At 44.8% G+C, this 21,888-nt stretch overlaps 1 protein-coding gene across 1 annotated transcript in view; it reads left to right on the plus strand.

The window, feature by feature from the left end:
• The window catches only part of T265_12805 (hypothetical protein), a gene marked incomplete at both ends in the record, with an annotated part of 25,753 nt that extends 4,773 nt beyond the window's left edge, over positions 1–20,980 (plus strand). The window contains 6 exons of the mRNA XM_009165583.1: positions 8,431–8,541; positions 11,283–11,511; positions 15,239–15,473; positions 16,996–17,060; positions 18,824–18,901; positions 20,647–20,980. Of these exons, the coding sequence (XP_009163847.1) occupies positions 8,431–8,541; positions 11,283–11,511; positions 15,239–15,473; positions 16,996–17,060; positions 18,824–18,901; positions 20,647–20,980 (1,052 nt within the window). The remainder of the gene's footprint in view (positions 1–8,430; positions 8,542–11,282; positions 11,512–15,238; positions 15,474–16,995; positions 17,061–18,823; positions 18,902–20,646) is intronic.
• Positions 20,981–21,888: the final 908 nt, after the last annotated feature.

A 21,888-nucleotide genomic window follows, 5' to 3' on the forward strand; every position in this document is an offset into this window, starting at 1 on the left:
TTTTTCACTTGTGCCTTTCAGGTGAACGACAGCCACTGACCGACAAGAACAAAACCGACTCGGGAGACTTGGGCAAAAGCCTCGATCCTGTGTATCAATCCGTGAATCCGTGAATGCGTGTTTATCAAAGCCTCTAGGTCTGTTGCCTTTACTTCAGCCCACTGATTCTACTGAAGTAGACTTCAGTGCTAGGTCTATCTAACGTAGTGTAGCATAGCACGAATTCATTTCACGAATACCAACGATTGCTGACTTTGGGGGATTTTTCAACCATCACAGATGGGTGCCGTTGTAAACAAAAAGCCTGTTCTGCAAACACTGGTTCACTTGATTACATGGCTGCCCGGAGACTTTCAAAACGGTGCCAATCTTTGCCTACCGTATTATATTGCACCAGTTGGGGTGATAATATTCCCGCATTTAGAGTGCCCATATTCGTCAAAATGGATAGCATGACGATTTGTCGACAAACCCCTGAGTAGAAATAACTAATTTCTTGCTCCCTGCGAGCGTTCATAACCGGTTGTAAAGGGTGAAGTATCCTACGCAAACGTTGGTAAATCCGGTAAGGTTAAATTTCATGTATGAAATGCATCTATTTCGGTCTTCAGCCGCGGGTGAGCACTTAATAGTAATAATGTTTTTCCCACATGGTGGGTGACATGGGATAAGTTATAAGTAATATGGTATACTCAGAATAAGGAGAAGAATGACTTGACTTGGTAACCACTAATGCAAGGAACCTTGGCAGTCCCATAAATATTAGGCACTATCCGAAGCAAATGCGGCCAACCCCAAACGTGTGTGATCTGAATTCATTGGACATCGAGACACCAGTTATTAGAGTTCCGCTGTTAATAGAACATGTCGAATTGGAGCAAGACCAGACCTGGCGCGTAGAAAAAACTGCACATTGAAGGAAATAAGGAACTAAAAAATCTAAAGAAACTTCAGCGCTTCGGTAATTCAGTCCGTCAATCTGAAATAAAACTAGAAACCATTGGCTAAGAAGCGTGCATTTGGGCAGTTAAGTTCATAGCAGGGGTCACGAAAAGTGTAAATCTGATGCCAATGTGGAGCAATTCGCAATACAGACAAACGGTTGCTGTAGCCTCCTAATAATGTTGTAAGGTGGAATTTTATGGACTGATTGTTGCAGCTGCATGAGCGCAGTCAGTTGTAAATGTTCCTTCGTGAGGAGTAAAACAGTGTTTTAAAAATATGACAGATCATTGAATTTGTGCGAAGGACAAACAGGGAGTGCCTCCTGATGGCTCTGTGCAATGTATACTAGTGCACCTTTTATGCTTCGGTGCTAGATAAACCGAACACTCCACATGCTCCTTGTGCACTCAACTTGGTTTCTGTATCACATCTGCTTGAATCTGTAGCCAAACGGAAAATACCTGTGATCCCACATTGGCCTGTTCCATCTGTGTGGACCGCTCGGCTTATTAAAAATCCCGCCGCTCACGGAATTAAACATACATCATCCGACCACCTTAAAACTTGAGTCCATTGTTATCCAGAAATAAATTTATGTCAGCGCAATGGTGGTATGGCACTGCCTTAATTAGTCCCATGGCAAATCCCCAGGCATTTTTGTCAAACTCTGCACTGTATTCTCCCGTTTACTGGAAAACCTAGCTGAAGCTACGAGCGAACCACCTACACGGACCCAACCGCATCTGATACGACTCAGTCTTAGTCCACTAAACACTATGTCCACTAATACCATGTTCCTTCCCATAATTTAACTTTTACATGGACTCCGCTGGTGCAGCGACAAAAATGAGTCCATAAAAGTTTAAATTAGATCTTGATTGGGTGATTCAAGCTACCATTGTCTGTATTGCAAATTTATTCATCTTGTCACTCCATTTATGCTTTTTGTGACCATGGTAGGAAACTGAACTCTCCAGAGTTACGCTGCCTCGTTAGTGGTTTCTAATTTTAGTTCAGGTTGGCTGGTGGGATCACTGAAGCACCGGGGTTTCTCTAGATTTTTCTGGTTTCCTGTTTTCTACTATTTACAGTTCATTTTACATGTCAGGCGGGACCCGTAAGTTCTGCCTCCCCCTGCCGTGTGGGTGCTCGCCACCTTCAAGCCGTGAAGGCAAGATTTTATATCAGCCTGGTATATTTCCTGAAGGCATAGGAAAACCTGTTAACCGCGTCTGTTTATTCTAATTAGCTGCCGCATCTGGATCACGCCGTTTTGGGCGTGAACTCCTCCATGTCAGATAATGCCCAGTTTTCATGTGACTGTGCCGTTCTCCCAAGTTTCCAGACACTTAAAAGTGATGTCAGCCTTGCCTTTCTCTGAGCTGTACTTTTATGATCATGCCTGACGGTGTGCCACCTACCCGTCGGGAACACATCCCTAAAATTTTGTGATAACCACTGACTCTTTCTTGGCAGTGATGAATTTGGATGAAATGGGCCAAACTGCGACTCCTGGCGACTCCTTTCTTCTGAGCAACTGTGAGACTAAAACGAACCCACCTCTAATAAAACTGCCGAGGGTACTTTTGAACGCTCGTCACTCCGAAGTAAGCCCGCTGGTTTAGAGGACTTCATTATCTTGTAGGTATGCCTTTAAATTTCGGACTTATTGTGTGGTAAAAAATGTCTGGCATCAAAAAATGAGAAGAAGTGCACCAATGCTAGCTGCACCAAAGTTTACCTAATGCATTTAGCAGTTTCGTAAATGAAAGGGCAACCGCTTTATCGTAAGTAATATGTCATGACTTTTGCGAAGCTATTCCAAACACGAAGTGCATGAACCAGGGAGGTAAAGACGATATGAGCACCACAAGCTATACCCAGTTTGAAAGCATACCAGCAACTGTTCACTTTCTACTTTTGACGATGCCCACTCACTCACGCGTGCCCACACCTGCAAATACCAAAAAACGCTTCACCCGGAATCAGTCACCACCGGGACACGTTCATTCCAAATTGCTGAACCTTCTTTTCGGACATAAACATCTCGTTGGATCGCATTCTGTGCTCCCCACAAAGTCAGCCAATTTCTGTGCAGTCCGCCTTCCGTCTTAGGCGTTGCCACAAACTCCCTATTCAGAGGAGAATTCACACACGACACCCATCCAAGAGGACACCTGTGAGTTGCCACAATTTCAATGAACACCGTGGCTATGAGATTCCTCTGATCGTTTAGCCGTATTGCTTAGTTCTCAACTCCATAACCCCCTTACGATTTTGGGACTCCGGTCATAATCCCAACGGTCCAAAGCCAAAAGGACTTCATCGGAGTGTTCAGTATTCGCACAGCGGGACTAAATTTTTGGAGGTTACGACGTGGCCATGATGGACATAAACAGACAGGCAATTTAAATAAAAAACAAGTACAAAGTTGAGCACCATCTAGGCATCCAGGGGTCTCAGCGACGTCAGGAAAGTTTTTCGCAAGACGTTTTCCACCAGCAGTATGATTTACAAATGGACAGTGAAATTTGGTGAGCATTAAAAGTGTGAACGTACATCAGGACGGCTTTGGTCTGAGCACGTACGCAACAAAACATTTCAGCGCAAAAAATTGTTCTACTAGCAACGGTTTCCCATCTAGGAGCATTGTTTGTTCAGTGGACCCATTTATCGGTGGTTTTAGACCTTAGTTCACATTGGTGAGCCAGATGGTGACAATCCTGCCACTACACCAGCTGTTTTGTCTATTTTTCTCATTTTTTGTAGTCTGAAGCTCTTTTATTGTGCGCCAGGCAAGATGCCTATTTTACGTACTCCTCCGTTCAGATTTTGCCTGCCACCATTGAATCTTGGTGATCTTATCATGTCCTCAAAAAGTACGATAAACTTCTTTTAACTGTGCCTGCATTCCCATTCTGGTTTGAACACGACCAGGTCTCCATCAGACATTGCCTACTGCTTATTGCGTTGTCCTTTCATTCGCGCAATTTCCAGTAACCACATACCCCCCAGTCCTGCTTTCTTCTGACTGTAACCGTACGATTTTGCTTGAGGATGCGCCACTGCGGTGATTTCGCCACCAAAAAGCTAATTTATAATGGGTGTGTGGCTAAGGAAATAGAAATAAGAACGCCGGATTAATTATACAACAACAGAGATAAGAGGGAACAAGCTCGCTAAGAATTGTTCTCTTTAAAATATCTATTCGTTTGCAAGGTCAGCGAAATAATAATAACCCGATCATGTTTGCCCAGGAGTATTCTGCACAGTTTTCACATATGATAAATTTCGAAGATAGTCTGAAATGTTTTGATACCAGAGTTAGCACATGAAACTCGCGAACGACCGCTGCAAGTGCCAGCGAAATCAGAAGAGAAAATCGGAGCAGGTGTGTACGTTTGTATCGTCTGAAATAGTATCAAAGCACGTTCTTGTGGTTTCACGTATTCAATGAAAAATTTTGTGGAATTGACCAAATATGTAATGTCACAACGGAAACAAAAGAAAGGCACAAAACACAACACCACCCACTAGTTGGGAAGAAACATTATTATTATGAGGGCGCACCTGAAGAAGGTCGTCGTGGCTTGGGCACATAATATCAGTCGCTTGACCGTATTGCATTATTTTTGTGGAAAACAACAGAAAAATTCACTTGGCGGTCCCTGGAAAATTTTATACATGTCATCTATCTTCCTATCAACACGTGTTTCGTAATTTGTGAGTTGGAATTATTGTTTCTGAAAATAGACAATATAAGCGTATTTATCCATAAAGTTGTACAACCCAGAACGGTTGCCATTAAAAACCAATGATCTGATTATTCTCCAAGCAAGTTTATACCAAACACTGCCAGCGTTTCTGGAGCTCCTTGCTTAATGAATACGTACAAGCTGTCAATGATACATTTACAACCTTCCAGTCAGTATGGTGAGGATTAAGGTAAGTTACAACGTGGCCGCTGGTGTCGCCTGTGGTATCATGGTGGTACGTGGGCCTGAATGGCAAATTGGTGATACGAAATAAGCTTAACTGAAGTACCATATGAGAGTTTTCACCACGAATGGATATGTCTAGCGCAGCGCCAAACTTTCCTGCACCGCGAGACCACCAATGGTGTATCTACAATGATATACCAATGATGTACCCACAACAGTGCAACCAGTGAGTCTGCCTGCTTTCATATCCAACCACATTTTTGAGACAAAACTCGCAATGTGCTCCCAATTTTAATTATCCCATCTTCATCTCCACTTTTGCACGTTGTAACTCCGACCATTTACCCAACCGCCCAAGGTCACTCATGGCCAGCAGTGGTTTTCAGCTTTAGTTCATGCCAGCTGGCTGTATTTGAACTAGTCGGACCTTATGCCTATTGTTCCCAACAAGTTGGAAAAGAAACCTATTATTAATGGTTCATCGGATACTCTCCACCGTTTATGACATTGTTCCCTTTTTGTGCAATCCGTAGCTCCACAAATCCCCCTGTCATGCTTCATTCTGACTGCGAAACCACGATCATGCCAGACGGTATGCCACCCACAAGTTGGGAATAAACATTATTATTATTGCTATTATTAAAACAACTTTGATGTACTGTTCGTGAGATGCTGATCCATTAGCGTCGATATTATTGGGTCATGTGGATGCTAAACGGAATCCTGCGTTACAATCAAACCATGTCTTTCCGAGTGAAGATGCAGAAGTTGTTACCTACAAACCATCGAGCGCAAGCGTGGTTGCAGCCGGCTATCCGAAGATTTAACTGGCCTTCGCGGGGTCAGTATTTCTCACCTTTCAAAAGATCAGACTGCGGCAAACAACCACAGGTTTTAAAGCTTCCGTTGCCCTGCGCTCCTATTTGTTGTGAATTTGCTGGACGGGATTCTGGAAGTTGCCAATTTTTTCGTAGTCTTAAGTCTCTGCAGGTTACAGTTGCTTTACACATCTGCTGGGTTCTACCCCAAAAACCGCTGCCGAAATGTGCGTATGTCATGAAAATCCTTTATAGAGCGAAAGGAGGTTTAAATAGATAAACAGGCACCGCAGTGACTTTCAGACATTTACCTGGTTTTTATACTTACCCTGCGCGCACAATAATGAAAAATGTGGGCTGAAATAGCTACACAACAGATTATTCCAAATTGCATGTTAACCACTGACCTGCTCAAAAGTAGGCCTCAGCGATCACATTGCGACGTCTCATAACGAGGGTCCGTATGGGGCTTCCATTCACCGAAAATTTGCTTGTGGTACTAAAGGTGAACGACATTCAATCGTTAGCAAATTGCTCAAAAGTATGAAACTTACCTTACATAGCTACTGCCAGTTAACTGATGTGTTTTACGCAAGTCCGGGGTTGTGAAGCTTATACTTCCAGGTGTCTACAAATCCTGAACGACCCACCTTCATTTTCAGTTCGGAATTCTGCTGCTTACAAAAAATCATCCAGTGAAATACGCAACTGCTGGCCTTCTGGTTTGTCTGAGAGTGAGAGTCATTTAGGCACGCTGCAATAAAGCAACGTGTGTCAATCCTGAAGATCACAGTGGCGGTTAGCATGTGACAATACCAAATTTTATTCCCGTCGTTTTACTAAATAAGCAAAACAAAAACATTATCGCCACAAAACGTTTGCTGTCTACGAACCAGTGCTGGTGGTTTGAGCGGTACAAGGCCCATCAGTCACGTTGATCTATGCGTTTGGTGCCCGGTCCGAAAGTTTGTGTTTGATAAACATTTCAACGAGGGTGGTTTGCGCCATGTATCATAAACGCTCGGTCGAGTCCCACACGTCTCACCACTTCGCAAGCCCTAGTCTCATGTTACTGAAGGAGAACTTCAACGCTGGATTAAGGCGTTTTAATGAGCTAGAGCACCCTGATTGAAGGCGGGTTTGACCTACGCCTGTTCGGTACCGGTTCCCATTAAAGTTCCACAAGGCCCCGTTCTGAGGTAATTCCTGTTTGTCATCTACGTTGATGATCGTCCAAGTGCTCTTTGAAGTTCACGTATGCTTTCTGTGGATGAAGATAACCCCCGGTTTCCAACGCCATTGCCCACTAAATGGGCACCGACGCCGCACATCAGCGGTTATTCGAAAATCACCTTCCTATAAACGGCATAAACTGCGACCATGTGCCGTTCGGAGGAGACTCAGCGAATGTCTCTGTCGTGGGAAGAACCGTCCAGAGTACATCGCTGGGATTTATGCATCTGCTTCCCTTCAAACATGTTTTAATACTCTACAGCTTATGGAAGCCATAGTGTGACTCAGAAGGCATATACACGAGTAGCACTTTCTACTATGTTTGACGATAGTATGTTGCAACACGCATAAAAATAGATGCAATGCGAAACGTGGGGCAAGTCAAAAAGGGAGCTTTTCATTTGTAAGAGCCCCTTTGTGAAGGTCTCGACAGCAGAAATGCGTTTTCTGTATAGCACAGTTGCTCCACGTGTCCTGTAATTGTCCATGAACTTGTGGAGTGTGGCCGACTTCCTGCTCCATGTGCACGCGAGTCCGTGTGTTGACTGTGCCCAATTTTCCTATATGTGGGTACGTCTGCGTGTATGTTGGCGTGTCACCACACGACTTGTTACTGCGCTTACCAGACGGTGCAGATAGCCGATGTCAGATGAGTCACCTTTGTGTGACGTGGTTTTTGAATGTAGAAAAAAGGCGATTCTCGTCATTTCGTGAGCGACCGTGAGCTGAACTGTGAAGTATGCGGATGAAGGGATAGTCCTTCATACTGCGCCAAAAATCGTCTCAAAGGGTGTTCGTGGTTCAACGGATCCTCCGGTCCACCCTCCCCTGTATGCTTGCACAGACTTTCGGAAACTCTTTGGGGCCTACGTCAGACCTTTTCTCGAATGCGTCGACAAAGTTCGCTATCCAGGATGCAAGAAGGGTCTAAGCCCCATTGGGCATGTCCAAAGAGCTGCTGCGAAAATGACAACAGGCCTTAATTAACTTGATTGTGGAACGCGCCTCGCGGTGCTTCATTCATTTTCCTAGGGTGTCGTCGTCTCCGAGGCGGCTTACTTCTTACCAGTGCCTTGTTTGAACAAGGTTTGGCCAACAGGTTTTTCACCGCTGACCCAGCTTATACACGGCGGGTACATTGTAGGAAGGTTTTCAGGCTCAGAGCATACACTTTTATTAGGTAACAATCTAACTCATTTTGGGTGGTTGGGGCATGGAATGATCTTATTTGACGGTTGTTTATGATGTATCCGGTACCCAGTCCAAAGCACTTTCAGACGCTTTTTCTGTGAGTCTTAGCCCCGGCACGATTACTTTCCGTGCTGAGAACTTAAAGAACAAAACTACACCCATTTTTCGTTTATGCCTTTCAGGGGAACAAAAGTCACTGAACTACAAGGACAAATCTGACCTACGAAGCATAAGCGAAAGCCTCGATCTTGTGTACTAATCCGTGGATCCGCGGTGTTCTATCCCGACTTTGGACCAATCAGTGTGCCGTATTTCTAAAACCCCACCAGCTGTTGAGTTGCGTCGAAGTCTACTTGCGGACGCGATGTTTCGGTTGGGCCCCTCCCAATGGGGTCCTAGATTGCTGAGGAACGGTATGAAAATATCATTGATTTTGTCAGAATTCTGTATCTGAAATATTTTCCGAGGTTTTTTCTCTCATAGCCTTTCGTGCCTATTCTTGTCGGACTGCCGGGTCGCATCCGCGAATTCGGCCGACTCGGTCAACGTCCCTGCATCCATGCAGCAGTGACACCGGTGTTGACAGTGTTGTTTCACTGTCGCAAAACCAAAAGGTCTCATTGTATTTGAAGCAGTGTATTGAAAATCAATGAAAAGAGCGGGTGGGGAAGGTACCTGTTCCTAGCCCGGGACCAGCATTGTGAGGTGCCTACACCACGAAACGGTCAATGAGCCAATGTGGAAATAAGCTGATAGCCATTGACATCGATTAAACGCCGTTTCTTGTAACGTTCCCAGCCAATTGCAGGTGGGAAATCACGGAAATCCCATTATGGAAGGCGGACAGCACCAACAAAGCCTAAGCTCTTCGTAATCTCTCACACTCTTCTGCTAAGTAACATATTGTCCACCTTGGTGTTGTGTTTGCGTCATTCTGAAGGAGACGGAGAACAGCAATCGTCTCGGTAGACGGTGTTTCGGCATGCACAACATATGACTGAGCACCGAAGTTGATTGTCCTGGTTGTTTTCCGTGACTGACACAATCAGATACTAATTACCTGATTACCTCATTTGGAAATCCATGGATGCTCTCCGATAACATTAATCCTGCAGCGGTGTCGGTGGCAAACAACAGAAAAATACCTAAATCATCCTCCGTGGTGGTAACGTCTCACAGCCAATACAGCAATAGAATTTTTAGGTAGCCTACCACACGCCCAGAAGTATGTGATATTAGTGACCAGATTATGTTCACAAGGTCCATGGACATACCCTATTGAACAATCGTAGTTATTTAGAACACTGACCGGTCGACCTACCCAATATTGGAAAATGCACTCCAATGGGTTAGTTAACCGTAGGGCAACGGATTGGCGGCGTATTTAGTGCGAGTAGAAACTCTCTGTACCCTAGTACGTGGAGGGTGCATTCCTAGCTTACTGACTATAATGTTTGCAGTGGAGAACGGTTCAGTAATTCCACCGTTTGGCGTGAAGCGCGTCCTGCGTGAGGCTCCGATACATTGCTTCGGCTCGTGAACTTTCTGTCCATCGTCCTTTTCTGGCAGCGCAGTCGTCAGTGGCGTATGCAACGCCTAGGCTGACTCGGTGTTCAGTCAAACCGCCACCTGAAATACCGAAACATTTATCTTCTTAAAAATACCATACATAATCTGGCATTGGATGATGCAAAAACATGATAGGAGACTATGTGATGGCAAGTTATGAACACTTTTCATATAGTGCCCCTTCAGTCAACCAAATAAACGGTCCTGAAGTCGTTGATTGTTTGCGGAACTACTGTATTCGTCCTGCGGCGGAAGGGAATTGTGGATGCTGTTGTGTAGTTAGCTTTTTGGGATGGGGCCCACCCGACCCTCCTGCCTGGTGGGTGACAATGAACGATATGGCGGCTAGGTGATGTCATTAAGTTTCATGCTACCAGTTTCTATGTCGGTTGTAGGTCCGGGCACCTCGTTACCTAGGCTAGCTTTATTTCCCCTCCCAAATTTCTTCCTTTCCATTTTAAGGTCAAATTGACATCACTTACTGCAGTGAAGCACGAGTATTATCCTCTGATGTTTCGACGATTATTATTACTATTGTAATTATTATTATATCATGCGGCCAACGAACCTACCGGCAAAGATTGACGGCGTGGGAAGGGGATGGCGGCGTAACAATAAAAAGGTTCATTCAGATGAGTGAGAGAACGAAAGTAGGCAAAACCACCAGCTACGGTAGGAAGCTTGGCGAAGGTTTTGTACGACGGAGTGTGAAGGTGAGTGAACATAAATCTGGGTTTTGTTTGAAAGAGGTGGGGAGAACTACTACTGAACTTAGTCAGTATCACTAGGAGCACAGTAGATTAACCTATTCTTTTGGTTCCCTTGGGGTAATTTGACATCACTTTTCTGGTACAAAAGCCGATTTTGCCGAGAAAACGCTTCGGATATCAAAAGTTTATTCCTTGTGGTGACATTGCGCTTATTCGGGCATGTATTCGTTTTCGTACCCTCAGACTGCCTAACTACTTACGTTGGGTAAAGTAAAATTTAGGGGCTCATCTTACCTACTGCACAAACGATATCGGAATACGTATCATATCTGTGCGTACGGTATTTGAAAACATTTCTAGATTGATTGTACATGTGCAAAAATTACGCTAGTAGTCCATAAGTTGAAGCAATGTTCAAGGGTTTTTTTGTTTTTGATGATTTCGGATTGTATGTGATTGGCGAAATACTGCAGCTAATTAGCATGTTCCCCTAAGGAACTGTGGGTATACCGAGAGAGTGAATCCAGTTCAAAGCACTGAGAGGTTGATCTATGTTGACTTGGGGATACTCGATATCGCTTTCTCCTTCGATTTCTTTATGAGCAACAAGCGTCAGCAGTTCATCATCAAAGATTCGAATTCCTACTTAGCATCTTGGTTTGCCTCTCTTGGAGTGCTCCAGTGGTGAAATTCCCCCACCATCCCACCGCCATCATCCTTCCCATCCCACTATGGTAGAGCACTCTGCTGCCGGTAATCCAGTGGACTTAACTTGGTACATGCAGCGTTTGTAAGTATAACTTTCTGGGGGGTTCTTTGCCGATGCACTTTGCACTAAACATCCGCTTGTGATCTTCACGTTCACTTTTTCATAGGTGTCCGTAGTGCGAACAGTTCAAGTCGGGGTTCGCCTATGCAGGCTGCTCCACCTACAACAGCGGCGACTGGTGCCAGTTCAAGTCCGAAAGCAACAGCTTCTCCTCCACCGCCCCCGTCACCCGCGTCGGATAAGCTGGAAGTTTTTGTGGACGGAACGCCTGTTTTGTGTGACCCCGGAATGACCGTTCTGCAGGCCTGTGCTCTAGCTGGCGTACAAATACCGAGGTTAGCGGAAGAAACCTTTTCAACATAAAGGAAACTACTCACAAGGTTGCTGAAAACTCATCTGTCGAAGATGTCCAAAAAGTAGCTGCGTTTCACAACATATAATAATAATAATGTTTGCGCTGTAGCACCCACTCGGTGCCTAGCTGCCATACCATCCCAAGGAAGCACTAGGGACCGAGATACTGCCAGGTTTCCAAAGCCTAGACAGGAACAGTCGGGATGCAGGGATTGGTTTGATCCAAAGACATTCCTGAAAAACGTCTATCTTGTATGACACTCTAACAGACAGGACGTCGAAAAACAGCCTAACATTATTAGGTGCAAGAGAAGCTTCTATCCGCCCATTCTGTTTTTAAGAATGCGCTTTAAAATCATTGAGAACATAATATGTGAAAAAACGTAACGTGGTTTATTCAGCATAGCCTTAGCGGTAACAAGTGCCCTGTTGTGGTGGAGTTGCTGTCACGTAAACGAGCCACCATCAAAGAAGCAATCAGATGCCGTGGGTTTCTCGCGGATCGACCTATTTTGAAGGAAATAATGACTGCAAGTACCCACGGGTAAACGCCGGATTCGAACAAACATATTAGGGAGTGCCGTCAAGATGCAAATTGACGTGGTTCTTCATGCAGCTCAACGGATGAGGAACGCTGGGATCATTCGGACGAATTCGCATGCACCGTAGTCCAATGCCCTAATGAGCAGCAGACTTGGAGACAAGAATGACACATCCGGTACACGGGACCCCACCAACAGAAATGACACACAGTGACCGCTTCAACATTGCCACCTGGGTAGGACTTTCACCCACAATTAAACAGACCTGTCGCAGTAAGCTCCTGATTAGGCAATCAGTCTTCTCCTAACCTTCTTGCTGTGGTTAATCGTAGCACAGGTGTAACTGAATTAGTCCAGAACTTTCGGAGATGCGATGCGCTATGTGGATTCGAGGTGGCCTGTGATCGCAACAGAGGTAGGCTGCTCATCTGAGGTACAGACGGATCCGGAGACCAACTACAAGTGAATTCGAGAAGTGTTGTCCCAGTTCTCAAGTGAAAATAATCAAAAAGAGGCAACGGCCTCACGCTTACCTGTTGCACCAACCGTCTTTGAACTCTCTTGAGGCAGTTGGTGTCACAAGAATGCGAACAGTCTGTTACCAGTTAGTCAGTCACCTGCGAGCCCTGCATCCGCATATGGAGTGGACGAAATGAAACTATGGTTGACCTCAGTGCGGCAGATATTGAAGGCTGTGCCTGCGAACATGTGGGGAGAGCAAAAACTGTGACAGCACCAACTGTGGGCATCGTAACCATTCACGCGATTACCGCCTCTTTCTTGTTCTCTGTCATCAATTCGAAGTAAAGATTTACGAGGTGCCACAGATAACACTCGTCGTTACAGGGTCGGAGACGCCGGTCATAGGTCAAACATCATCATCTTCACCAACTGTAAAGCCGCGTACATACTGTACAGTGGTTATGGCCGCCACAATTTCGTTCGTCGACGGTCCAGGAAGGTATAACTGAAAAGCTACGAAGTGGTCAGATGTCCCACCCAGACTATGGCAATGCTTCCAAGACGGCGATCGTCAAGCACTGAAAAGTTTTAACGTCCTCAGCACACAGCGGTTAGGCTGCTAACACTTATAAAAATATGAAGTGCAACGCAGCATTGTTAACTCAACCGCATCAGTCTGGTATTGGGCAGCTGGCCAGACCTCATGGTCAACCGTTGGGCGGATGGAATCTGCATTTGTAGGGTCTTCTCCATCTTTCAGAAGGCGTATAATAGCTGCTTCTATAGATATGGACATGCTTGTCGCCCGTGAGAGTCGGACACCCTACTGCTTTTACACTCACGTCGCAGGGAACAATCGGGCTTGAACCCCGTACCGATTTTTAGTACGAGATCTCGCTGCGGTTAGTTTGACTCCTCCCCTTTGTCCTTCCTCTCATGTTTGCACCTTGCGAAACGAAGCTTCCGCTATTGCAGCTCGATGAGTCAATGCATCACCCAAGCCAGACTACCGCATCAAACTGGAGTCTTTAGGTTACGAGCAGCTTTAGGTCCTGTCATAGACGAAGTGTCAAAAGAGCGATGGAGAATGTCAGTAAAAGTCATCAAAACAAACACCGTTGCGAACGAAGCTTGATTTGTGGGATTGTCATCACGAATTCGTACGCAAATGCGCAACAGTCACATATACACGCATACAACAAGGAATAAGGCTCAATCACTAATCGAGACCGATCATTCTACAGATAAATCACGTGCTTTTCATGTTATTTACCTCCGAGTCGATCAAGATCTGTTAGATTCAGATTGACGACGTTTTTGGAATCCGGTCTGTATCCCACAGCTCTGCGTTCAGAAGAAGCTACTATGGCCTTTGGCTACCAGTGGTCAGTTCAACCACGCTTTCTCTATGGAGAGTGAACCCACTGACTCCGTTGACCCCTTTATAGGTGAAATTTTGTATGCACCTCAGAAGAATCGACCGTTGTGCATTTTCGTATAAATGCTTGAAGTTCTGGCCTTACGACAACCAAAGAAACCAAGCGTTTTTGGCACACTTTATTCTTGGGAGTGGATTTATTTAAGGGGCAGTATGCCATATGAAAATCTTCATTGTCTGAACACATGGATGTAATAGGTTTATCTTGTGCTTCCTTATCAGTGTTTCCGTTCTGTTTTGGGTGTCGCTCTCAGATGCCGCCGTCCCTTCCAGGTGGCTGATTTTGGTCAGGCCTGGGTGTCATAGGTGCCCTGTTTTCTGGCGGCTTTTAGTTCCCCATAACCATTGACCAACCTGGTGTGAGAGACTCTGTGAGTGTCGCGGGACACTCTCCAGTATAGCTCAATTGATCGCTGAAGTGCGCAAACTGTCACACCACGGTAAGGTCCAGTCTCTTCGTGACGGTCATTAACATTCTGGTTTCGAACTGACTTCTGCTCACCCTCCGGACGTTCATACGCTTGCATACGATATATATACATATATATACATATATATATATATATATATATATATATATATATATATAGGTTGCATGTCGGCATGCGAAGTGCATGGCTTCGATGAGCTGGAAATGTAAGTTGCGTTTTTCATACCTTTGTATCCTTTGGATGCACAAATGCTACCCCCTTTTCAATCAAACTTAGTTGTTGGACGAAGAATTACATTACAACAGCTTCAATCTAAATCGCATGGATAGCGATTTCCGAGATTCGGTACTTTCCGTCGTTGTGAGAGTATGCCATGGGTGGAGTTACTTCGCATAACGGCCGGTTCACATTGGGGGCGAGATAGCCGAAGTGGTTAGAGCGCGAACTTATTGACCGGAAGGTCCGTGGTTCGAACTTGACCTTTGCCTCTCGAATTCCCCTATGTAGGATTGGGCAACCTGGCAGTATCCCAGCCCTCGTGCAACTTTCGGGTGGCATGGCAGTTAGGCACCGAGAGGGTTCTACAGCTGAACGATTCACATTGGTGCACGCCGCTGGATAAATTATTTGCATCACACAGGACTTTCATTTGAAAACACCCCAACCAAGTATTGGTCCAGGATGTGTGTATTTTTCGTCATATTTCCATCCTTTGGTCTGAATACGGTCACTTTATGTGATCCTTCGAAACAGCCTGGTTTTCAGTAAATTCGTCTGTTTCTCAATTCCACTGTAATATTATCATATCTCTCGATGCGCTGTACATCTGACCCAGGTTTTGCTACCACGAGCGCCTGTCCATTGCTGGCAACTGTCGCATGTGTCTGGTCGAAGTGGAAAAATCCATGAAACCGGTGGCCAGTTGTGCAATGCCCGTAATGCGCGGAATGAGCATTAAGACCGACTCACCGCTGACGAAGAAGGCTCGGGAGGGTGTAATGGAGTTTTTGCTGGTAAATCATCCTCTGGACTGTCCGATATGTGATCAGGGCGGAGAATGTGATTTACAGGTACGTCTGAGTCGCATACTTACGTACATTTCCGTGGGAGCAAACTCGTTTCGGATCATTGGACGGGAGTAATTTTTGCAACGGTACTCTTCCTTTCTCATAATTAACCGGACAGTTTATTCAAAGTATGTCTTTTTTCCAAAAAAACATGTAAGTGGTTAGAGCGCGAGTTTACTGACCGGGAAGGTCCGGTTTCGAACCCGCCCTCCGCCTCTCGACTTCCCCTATATAGGCTTTGGCAACGCGGCAGTATCCTACCCCTCGTGCCTCTTTCGTGTGGCATGGTAGGTAGCACCGAAATGGTGCTACATCTAAACGACCTCCCCCTCCCTCCCATACCTAGATAACCTGGAAGCATTTCAAGCTCTTTTAAACACCATGGCAACTGTGCAAGGCCCCAAAAGGTGGTATCACAAAAAATTATTCGTTTTTCTTTGTTTGCTGTGAAGTGTTGCATAGTGTAGGAGTCGAAAGGGGTGCTATGAAACTATTATCCCTTTCCGCCTTTTTCTGAAATGTTGTCTCGTTCATCGGTTCCAGAACCGTATTAACAGGATGAAGTACTTGTCCATACCTAACTGCTCAATAAGCTTCTAACAGACTTACCCGTGAATGTCCGATTTTGTGCGCTTACTAATTCAACTGTTTTCTTCGGTCTTACGTCTGGTCGTAAGTACCGATAGTCTTAACAGAACCAAGGAAGCAACAAAATAAACAGCATTAAGAAACAAAAAAACTAAGCAAAGTGAGAAACTCACGCAACAGCCTTTGTCACCTTTTAACTTCTTATGGAACAATAAAAATATGAAATGGCAAGTCCCCAGGCCTACAGAAGAAGCGTGGTCTGATGCATTAATGTTGTTTTGCCGGTCGATCAAATAGCGCGGTTAAAAAGTGCGGCTCAACTGAAGACCCATTTATCCACAAGGATGAGAGATGTTCTTCCATTAGCTGTTGCTTGTAAGCGAGACTCGCATTCCGAACATATTGCTTCCTCGGGGCTATTCCCTGGTTATACGTTTCTCACAAAGCCAGCAGTGTTGTTTCATTCAGCCTTTCTGGAACAATTGTGGGATGTAGATTTCTTCAGTGACGAAGCTCAACGATGTCACAGTGGAGTTGGACGTAGATGTTTTTTGGAACATTTCTTGTTTGTTGGGAGGTTTGGCACGCATTCGGGACATCCGATGGTAAACATTTTTTGGATAATCCAGGAAACTTTCAGCTATGTCGGAGAGGATACTACTGTACTCATTGTTTAAGTTTCGCTTCGTTTAGGTCTACCGAAGTCAGCAAGTATTTCGTGTAGTTTTTACATCTCGTTCATCTTGAGATTTTCAACCAAGGCGCCTTATTTAGTTCTATTTTGCTGACCAAATCTCATGAGAATGAATAGGCTTAAAGGCTTGAGCACCTGTGTCGATGCATGATATTAACCCAATGACACAAGGAACCGTCTTAAATTTTTTTACCTAATGGTCTGAGACTAAAATTTGACTGGATAATCGCATTTAACTTTCAGGATCAGTCAATGAATTACGGTTCCGATAAATCGCGATTTGTTGACAATCTCTTTTCCGGGAAACGGTAAGCACATTCTTCCTTGCTGATTGTACAAGAACATGATAGCACTGATAATTTTATTAACTGTTTGCTTCTCCTTGACGTATGCACTTGACTCAGCCGTTGCCTTAATTGTTAATTGACCGGATGCATTTGGCCTTTGATAATAATGAGCTTAGTGGACAATAGCTAATAGCTGAGAAAACACCAATAGTTTAATATTCGCAAGTCATCGTTTCCGATATACGGACACTTCCGGTTAAATAAGCTCGCTGAATCAACAGGATGCAGCAGTCGAAGCCATTAGGATGGCGGCCATCGTTAGACGCCAACTCCATGTTATCTTCTGAACTCCAAGTAGTTCCCCCCAGTAAGGTGCTAGTTCTGTAAGAAGCTCTAGATAGGTCCTGTTGGGCAGTCTTCTGTCAAACCGGCGAAAGTCTCCCACTAAATGTCTGATGTCCCGGATGCACTAGTAATCGAAGATGGAAAAGCCTCGAATGGATTTCGTCTGTAAAGGCCAAATTCCACCGTTGCTAAGTAGAATTGGGCGCACAGGGACCTCGTTTATTCATTTTCTGAGTTGAACGCTTATGTCGTGATAGCGCCAAGGTAGTATATGTTGGAAAATGCCCCCTAAAGCTTCGTTATTCTATTTGTCACCATCAGTGCTGAGGTAATGAAGCATCAGTGTCAACACTGATGTTGCTATTTTTAATGATGATGAGTTCTGAGGCAACTGGGCGCAGAATTCGTTCCAATGTCCCAAGCAGTACTGTCAGCCTATTAAGAATATTATTTCTGGTCTGAGAGGTATCACAAACCGAGAAAAATCCTGGTGATAGCAAGAAATAACACATGGCATAGCATAGCATATCACAGCAACCACCTCCAGTGCGATGCCATAGCTAATAGCGCAAGCTTTTGTCCGTCCGTTTCATTCACAGTCTAAATTCTAGTATCGTACGTCACTTTCTTCATGTTTGAGATTGATCCCGACCTACGCCCGGATGAACAAATTGTTGCTATGACACAGCCATTCAGAGAACAGTAAACATATTTTTATTGAGAGCCGCGTCATAACTTACCCGTTGGGACTTCACTTATAATCCGACATGCATTTTACCAGCCTCATCGTTCGCATTCATGCGCAGTCACCAGCAAAATAGTTACCTACGGCTTTTATCACAGGTAACGAGGTCCACTAGCAGCTTGTTTGTGTTTGATGGGAAGAACACAACTTTTGGCCGCATTAGGTCAGCATGTTTGGCATTTTGGAAATTGCCTCTATACAGTGCCAGAGATGTCGATCGGCAAAGGCCAAATTGCCATCTTTTAAATTTGTATGAACGCTTTTTCTCTGCCATATTTGAGACCTTTAGATTGGTAACCAAGTATTCAAGTCTCCTTGAAGTGGCTGTTTGGGGATACGGTGCGCTAGCGTGCATCTCACATGACCTAATCAGTAAAGTTCTATGTGGGTAAAACTGCTTACATCCGTATATTTTTTTGTTTTCTGGCCAACATGAACGATTGGTGTCCCGTCTGTTGACTGCAGTGAATGTTCGATTGTTATAAACTACCATATGGTGCCCATACGTGACTCGAATGTGAATGTTCTTTGAGTGTTTCCTTATTGCAACGGACGGAAGACAGTGCAGTGATATCCACCCACTCACCAGGCCATCATAGCAGCAGCTGATTACCGAACAAGTGGAGGTGATATTTTTATTCTTGGTGTTATTCTGTCCAGAAACCAAACCAACTCGTGTTGTTCTATACTTTAGGGCAGTGGAGGACAAAAACTTGGGGCCATTAATAAAGACAATAATGACACGATGCATCCACTGTACTCGATGCGTGAGGTGAGTTAAATTTCTGCTCTGCAGTTTTTAGACTGCAGTTTTTAGACGTTGCACCGTTTTTATCACAAGTATCGCATCGCCCCATCCCGAGGTTACATCGTCATCTCAAGTGTGGTTAAGGAACTAGCTCAAGTCTGCAGATCTCATTTCCAGGTTGTCGAACGACTTGGACGAACCGTTGTAGTCAGAGTTGCTCCAGTAGTTGTCCGTATCAAAAACATGTGGTGCCAACATGACACTTCGCAACTGTGGATTTCTACATAAAACGTATGAAGCTTTGTGCGCGTGCGAGTTTCATTTCTCCAGAAAGTCTTTATGCGTTACAGCAAGACGCGCAGATCGGTATCTTCCTCTTACCGGTTGTGTAGAGTGGTAGAACCCAAGTATCGAAATGCTCTTATGTGTCGTGTTGCGTCTTCATCTGTGCAAGAGATCAGCTGTTGAAAATCCAATTGCCTTGAGAACTGGTCACCAGTTGCATGGGTCCCAGATGACGGGCGGTTCGATCAGCATGTAAATTTATGTTTTCGACATTTAAGTAAGGTAATGTCAGTAGCTTATTCCAGTTTGGTTCGCCGAATTAGGCGGCCAGATTGCAAAAAATGCGGGATTATTACGCACGCTGCGATAAACAGCCATTTACAGATTAAGTTGGTAGTAACAGAAACTCACCTTAAATTAACCTGAATTTTTGTTTTATAATGTTTTGTGCTCTTTTTAATACAATTTACCCCACTAATTTGTTTGGTTTAGGTACTGTCTGGTTTGCATTAACAAACTACTTTGGGGTGAGAAGGGTGGGATTTTTTGGAACTCCGTCGGTGAGTAAGACAGGTCATCAGATCATTCTTCTCTCACACTGGAAGCAAGATCAAATTGTGGACTCGAGTCTTCGCTGGCGAATCGTCACTTTTCGGATAACAACCAGCTTGATCGGTATGTCATGGGCGGGTATGATGGCCTGTGAGCCACATGAAGCTCAGAAAATGATGGGATAGACTAAAACTTAACTCGGTGTGAATATGTGGTCCATACGCATTCTTCCGGGACGGAGGCCACCCTGTTTGGGTGGATTATCTCGCACTTCTAAAAATCCTCTAAGTAATACTGAGTCAGAGATGCCAGCGGCGACATACTTGGCGTTATCAGTTTCATTCGGCGTCTATCAAGAGATGCACTTCTAGCCATTGTGCAGCCGGGTTCTGTCTGCAAGGCAGCATGAAAGTTGTCAAGAGCGTGGAACAGCACCTGAATCATGGCTGTTGTATTCCCAAAGCTGTGCTATCCGTAAAATCAGCCGGAACCGATTCATTTTCTAACTTATGTTCGTTTGAAATCAGGATTCAGTCAACCCTACTAGATGCATAACTGGTGATCCATCAGCCAGATTTCTCTGCTTCGGAAAGACAGTAAACAGGACTTCTCTGACTGAGGCTACATCCTAGCAAGTCTCTCGGAAGCATTTCACGGGTCGCAAGGGTCGACGTCACTCAGTTTCAAAGAAACTCATCCCAACTCATATCAAGATGTCTGGGTGACCTTTGACTGACTACAAATCGTCCTCTAATGTATGAGCGATAACAGTTATCGCTGAACACCATAAATCAAAAGGATAAGCTTCTCGAGCTTAGTTTTTACTTACATCATCTCTGCACAACATTTTCGCGGGGTATCTGACTAGTTTTTCCCTTACCACACAATTTTTCCGACCCAAAATGCAAATAATCAATCTCTGTCACTCATAGATTTGCTAATGAAGTTGCTGGAATTCCTGATCTGGGTACAACTGGCCGTGGCAACAACATGCAGATTGGTACCTATATTGACAAACCCTTCTTCAGTGAACTGTCTGGCAACGTTATCGATCTCTGCCCGGTAGGAGCCCTTACATCCAAACCATATGCATTCACTGCTCGCCCATGGGAAACACGTCGCATAGAGTCTATCGATGTGATGGACGCAGTCGGTTCTAATATTGTAATATCTATGCGCACGAACGAAGTGCTACGCGTCATACCACGACTGAATGAGGTGAGTTTCTTTCAGACTTCCCTTTTTCATTCCAATTTTATTTTTGATGTACGGCAAAAGGCTAAACGGATAGATAGCCTTTCGGCCTGAGGTCATTATTAGGACAAATAAACATAAGACGCCCGGAATCGTGTTGAATCGGGCTTTGTAAAGTTGGAGACTACAAGAGGGCAGTACACGACCCTTTTTGTCTCGATGCACTCCCATCCGATCACGCACCAGTATACGGCTATGCTATTTTTAGGCTATACTTCTTTCCAGTGTACGAGTCATCGTCATAATCACCATCAGAAACAGCAAAATCATTGCCGTACAACCACAAAGTTTATTTACACCATCAGAACAGCAAAATCATTGCCGTACAACCACAAAGTTTATTTAATTATATTTAAAGCCTTGATGTGAGTATAAAAGAGAAGACAAAGCACGAGGGAGGTACCTGATGCTGGCCCACTACTGGCATTGTGAAGCTCCTGCACCTCGAAACGGTCAATCAGACGACGTGGAAAGGAGTTGACAGCCGCTGGTTTATCCCTGAATCTGAAGGGACGTGTGTATCAAGCTACAGTACGGGGTGTCTTGTTGTATGGCTGTGAGACTTGGCCTATTCGAGCAGCGGAACTGAGACGTCTTCAGGTGTTCGACAATCGTTGTCTCAGAACCATAGCTCATGTTGGTTGATGTCGGCGAATTTGTAAGGAGGCAGTTAGAAAGCGCGTTTTCGGTTGTGTAACGGGTACCTCCATTGAAGAATGTGTCCAGCACCAGAAGCTGCGTTGGTTGGGACATGTGTTACGTATGCCGAACCATCGTTTGCCGAAGAGAGTACTGTTTTCCATGCCCAATTCGGAGTGGCGTAAACAGAGAGGTGGCCAACCCTTGGCTTGGCAGAGGAGTATGAAGGAGATCACGAAACGCTTGGGTGCTGTCGGTGCTACTCGCCTTCCAGGATGGGG

Source organism: Opisthorchis viverrini (genome assembly GCF_000715545.1).
Source record: "Opisthorchis viverrini unplaced genomic scaffold opera_v5_16, whole genome shotgun sequence".
In the NCBI taxonomy this organism is placed as follows: Eukaryota; Metazoa; Platyhelminthes; class Trematoda; order Opisthorchiida; family Opisthorchiidae; genus Opisthorchis; species Opisthorchis viverrini.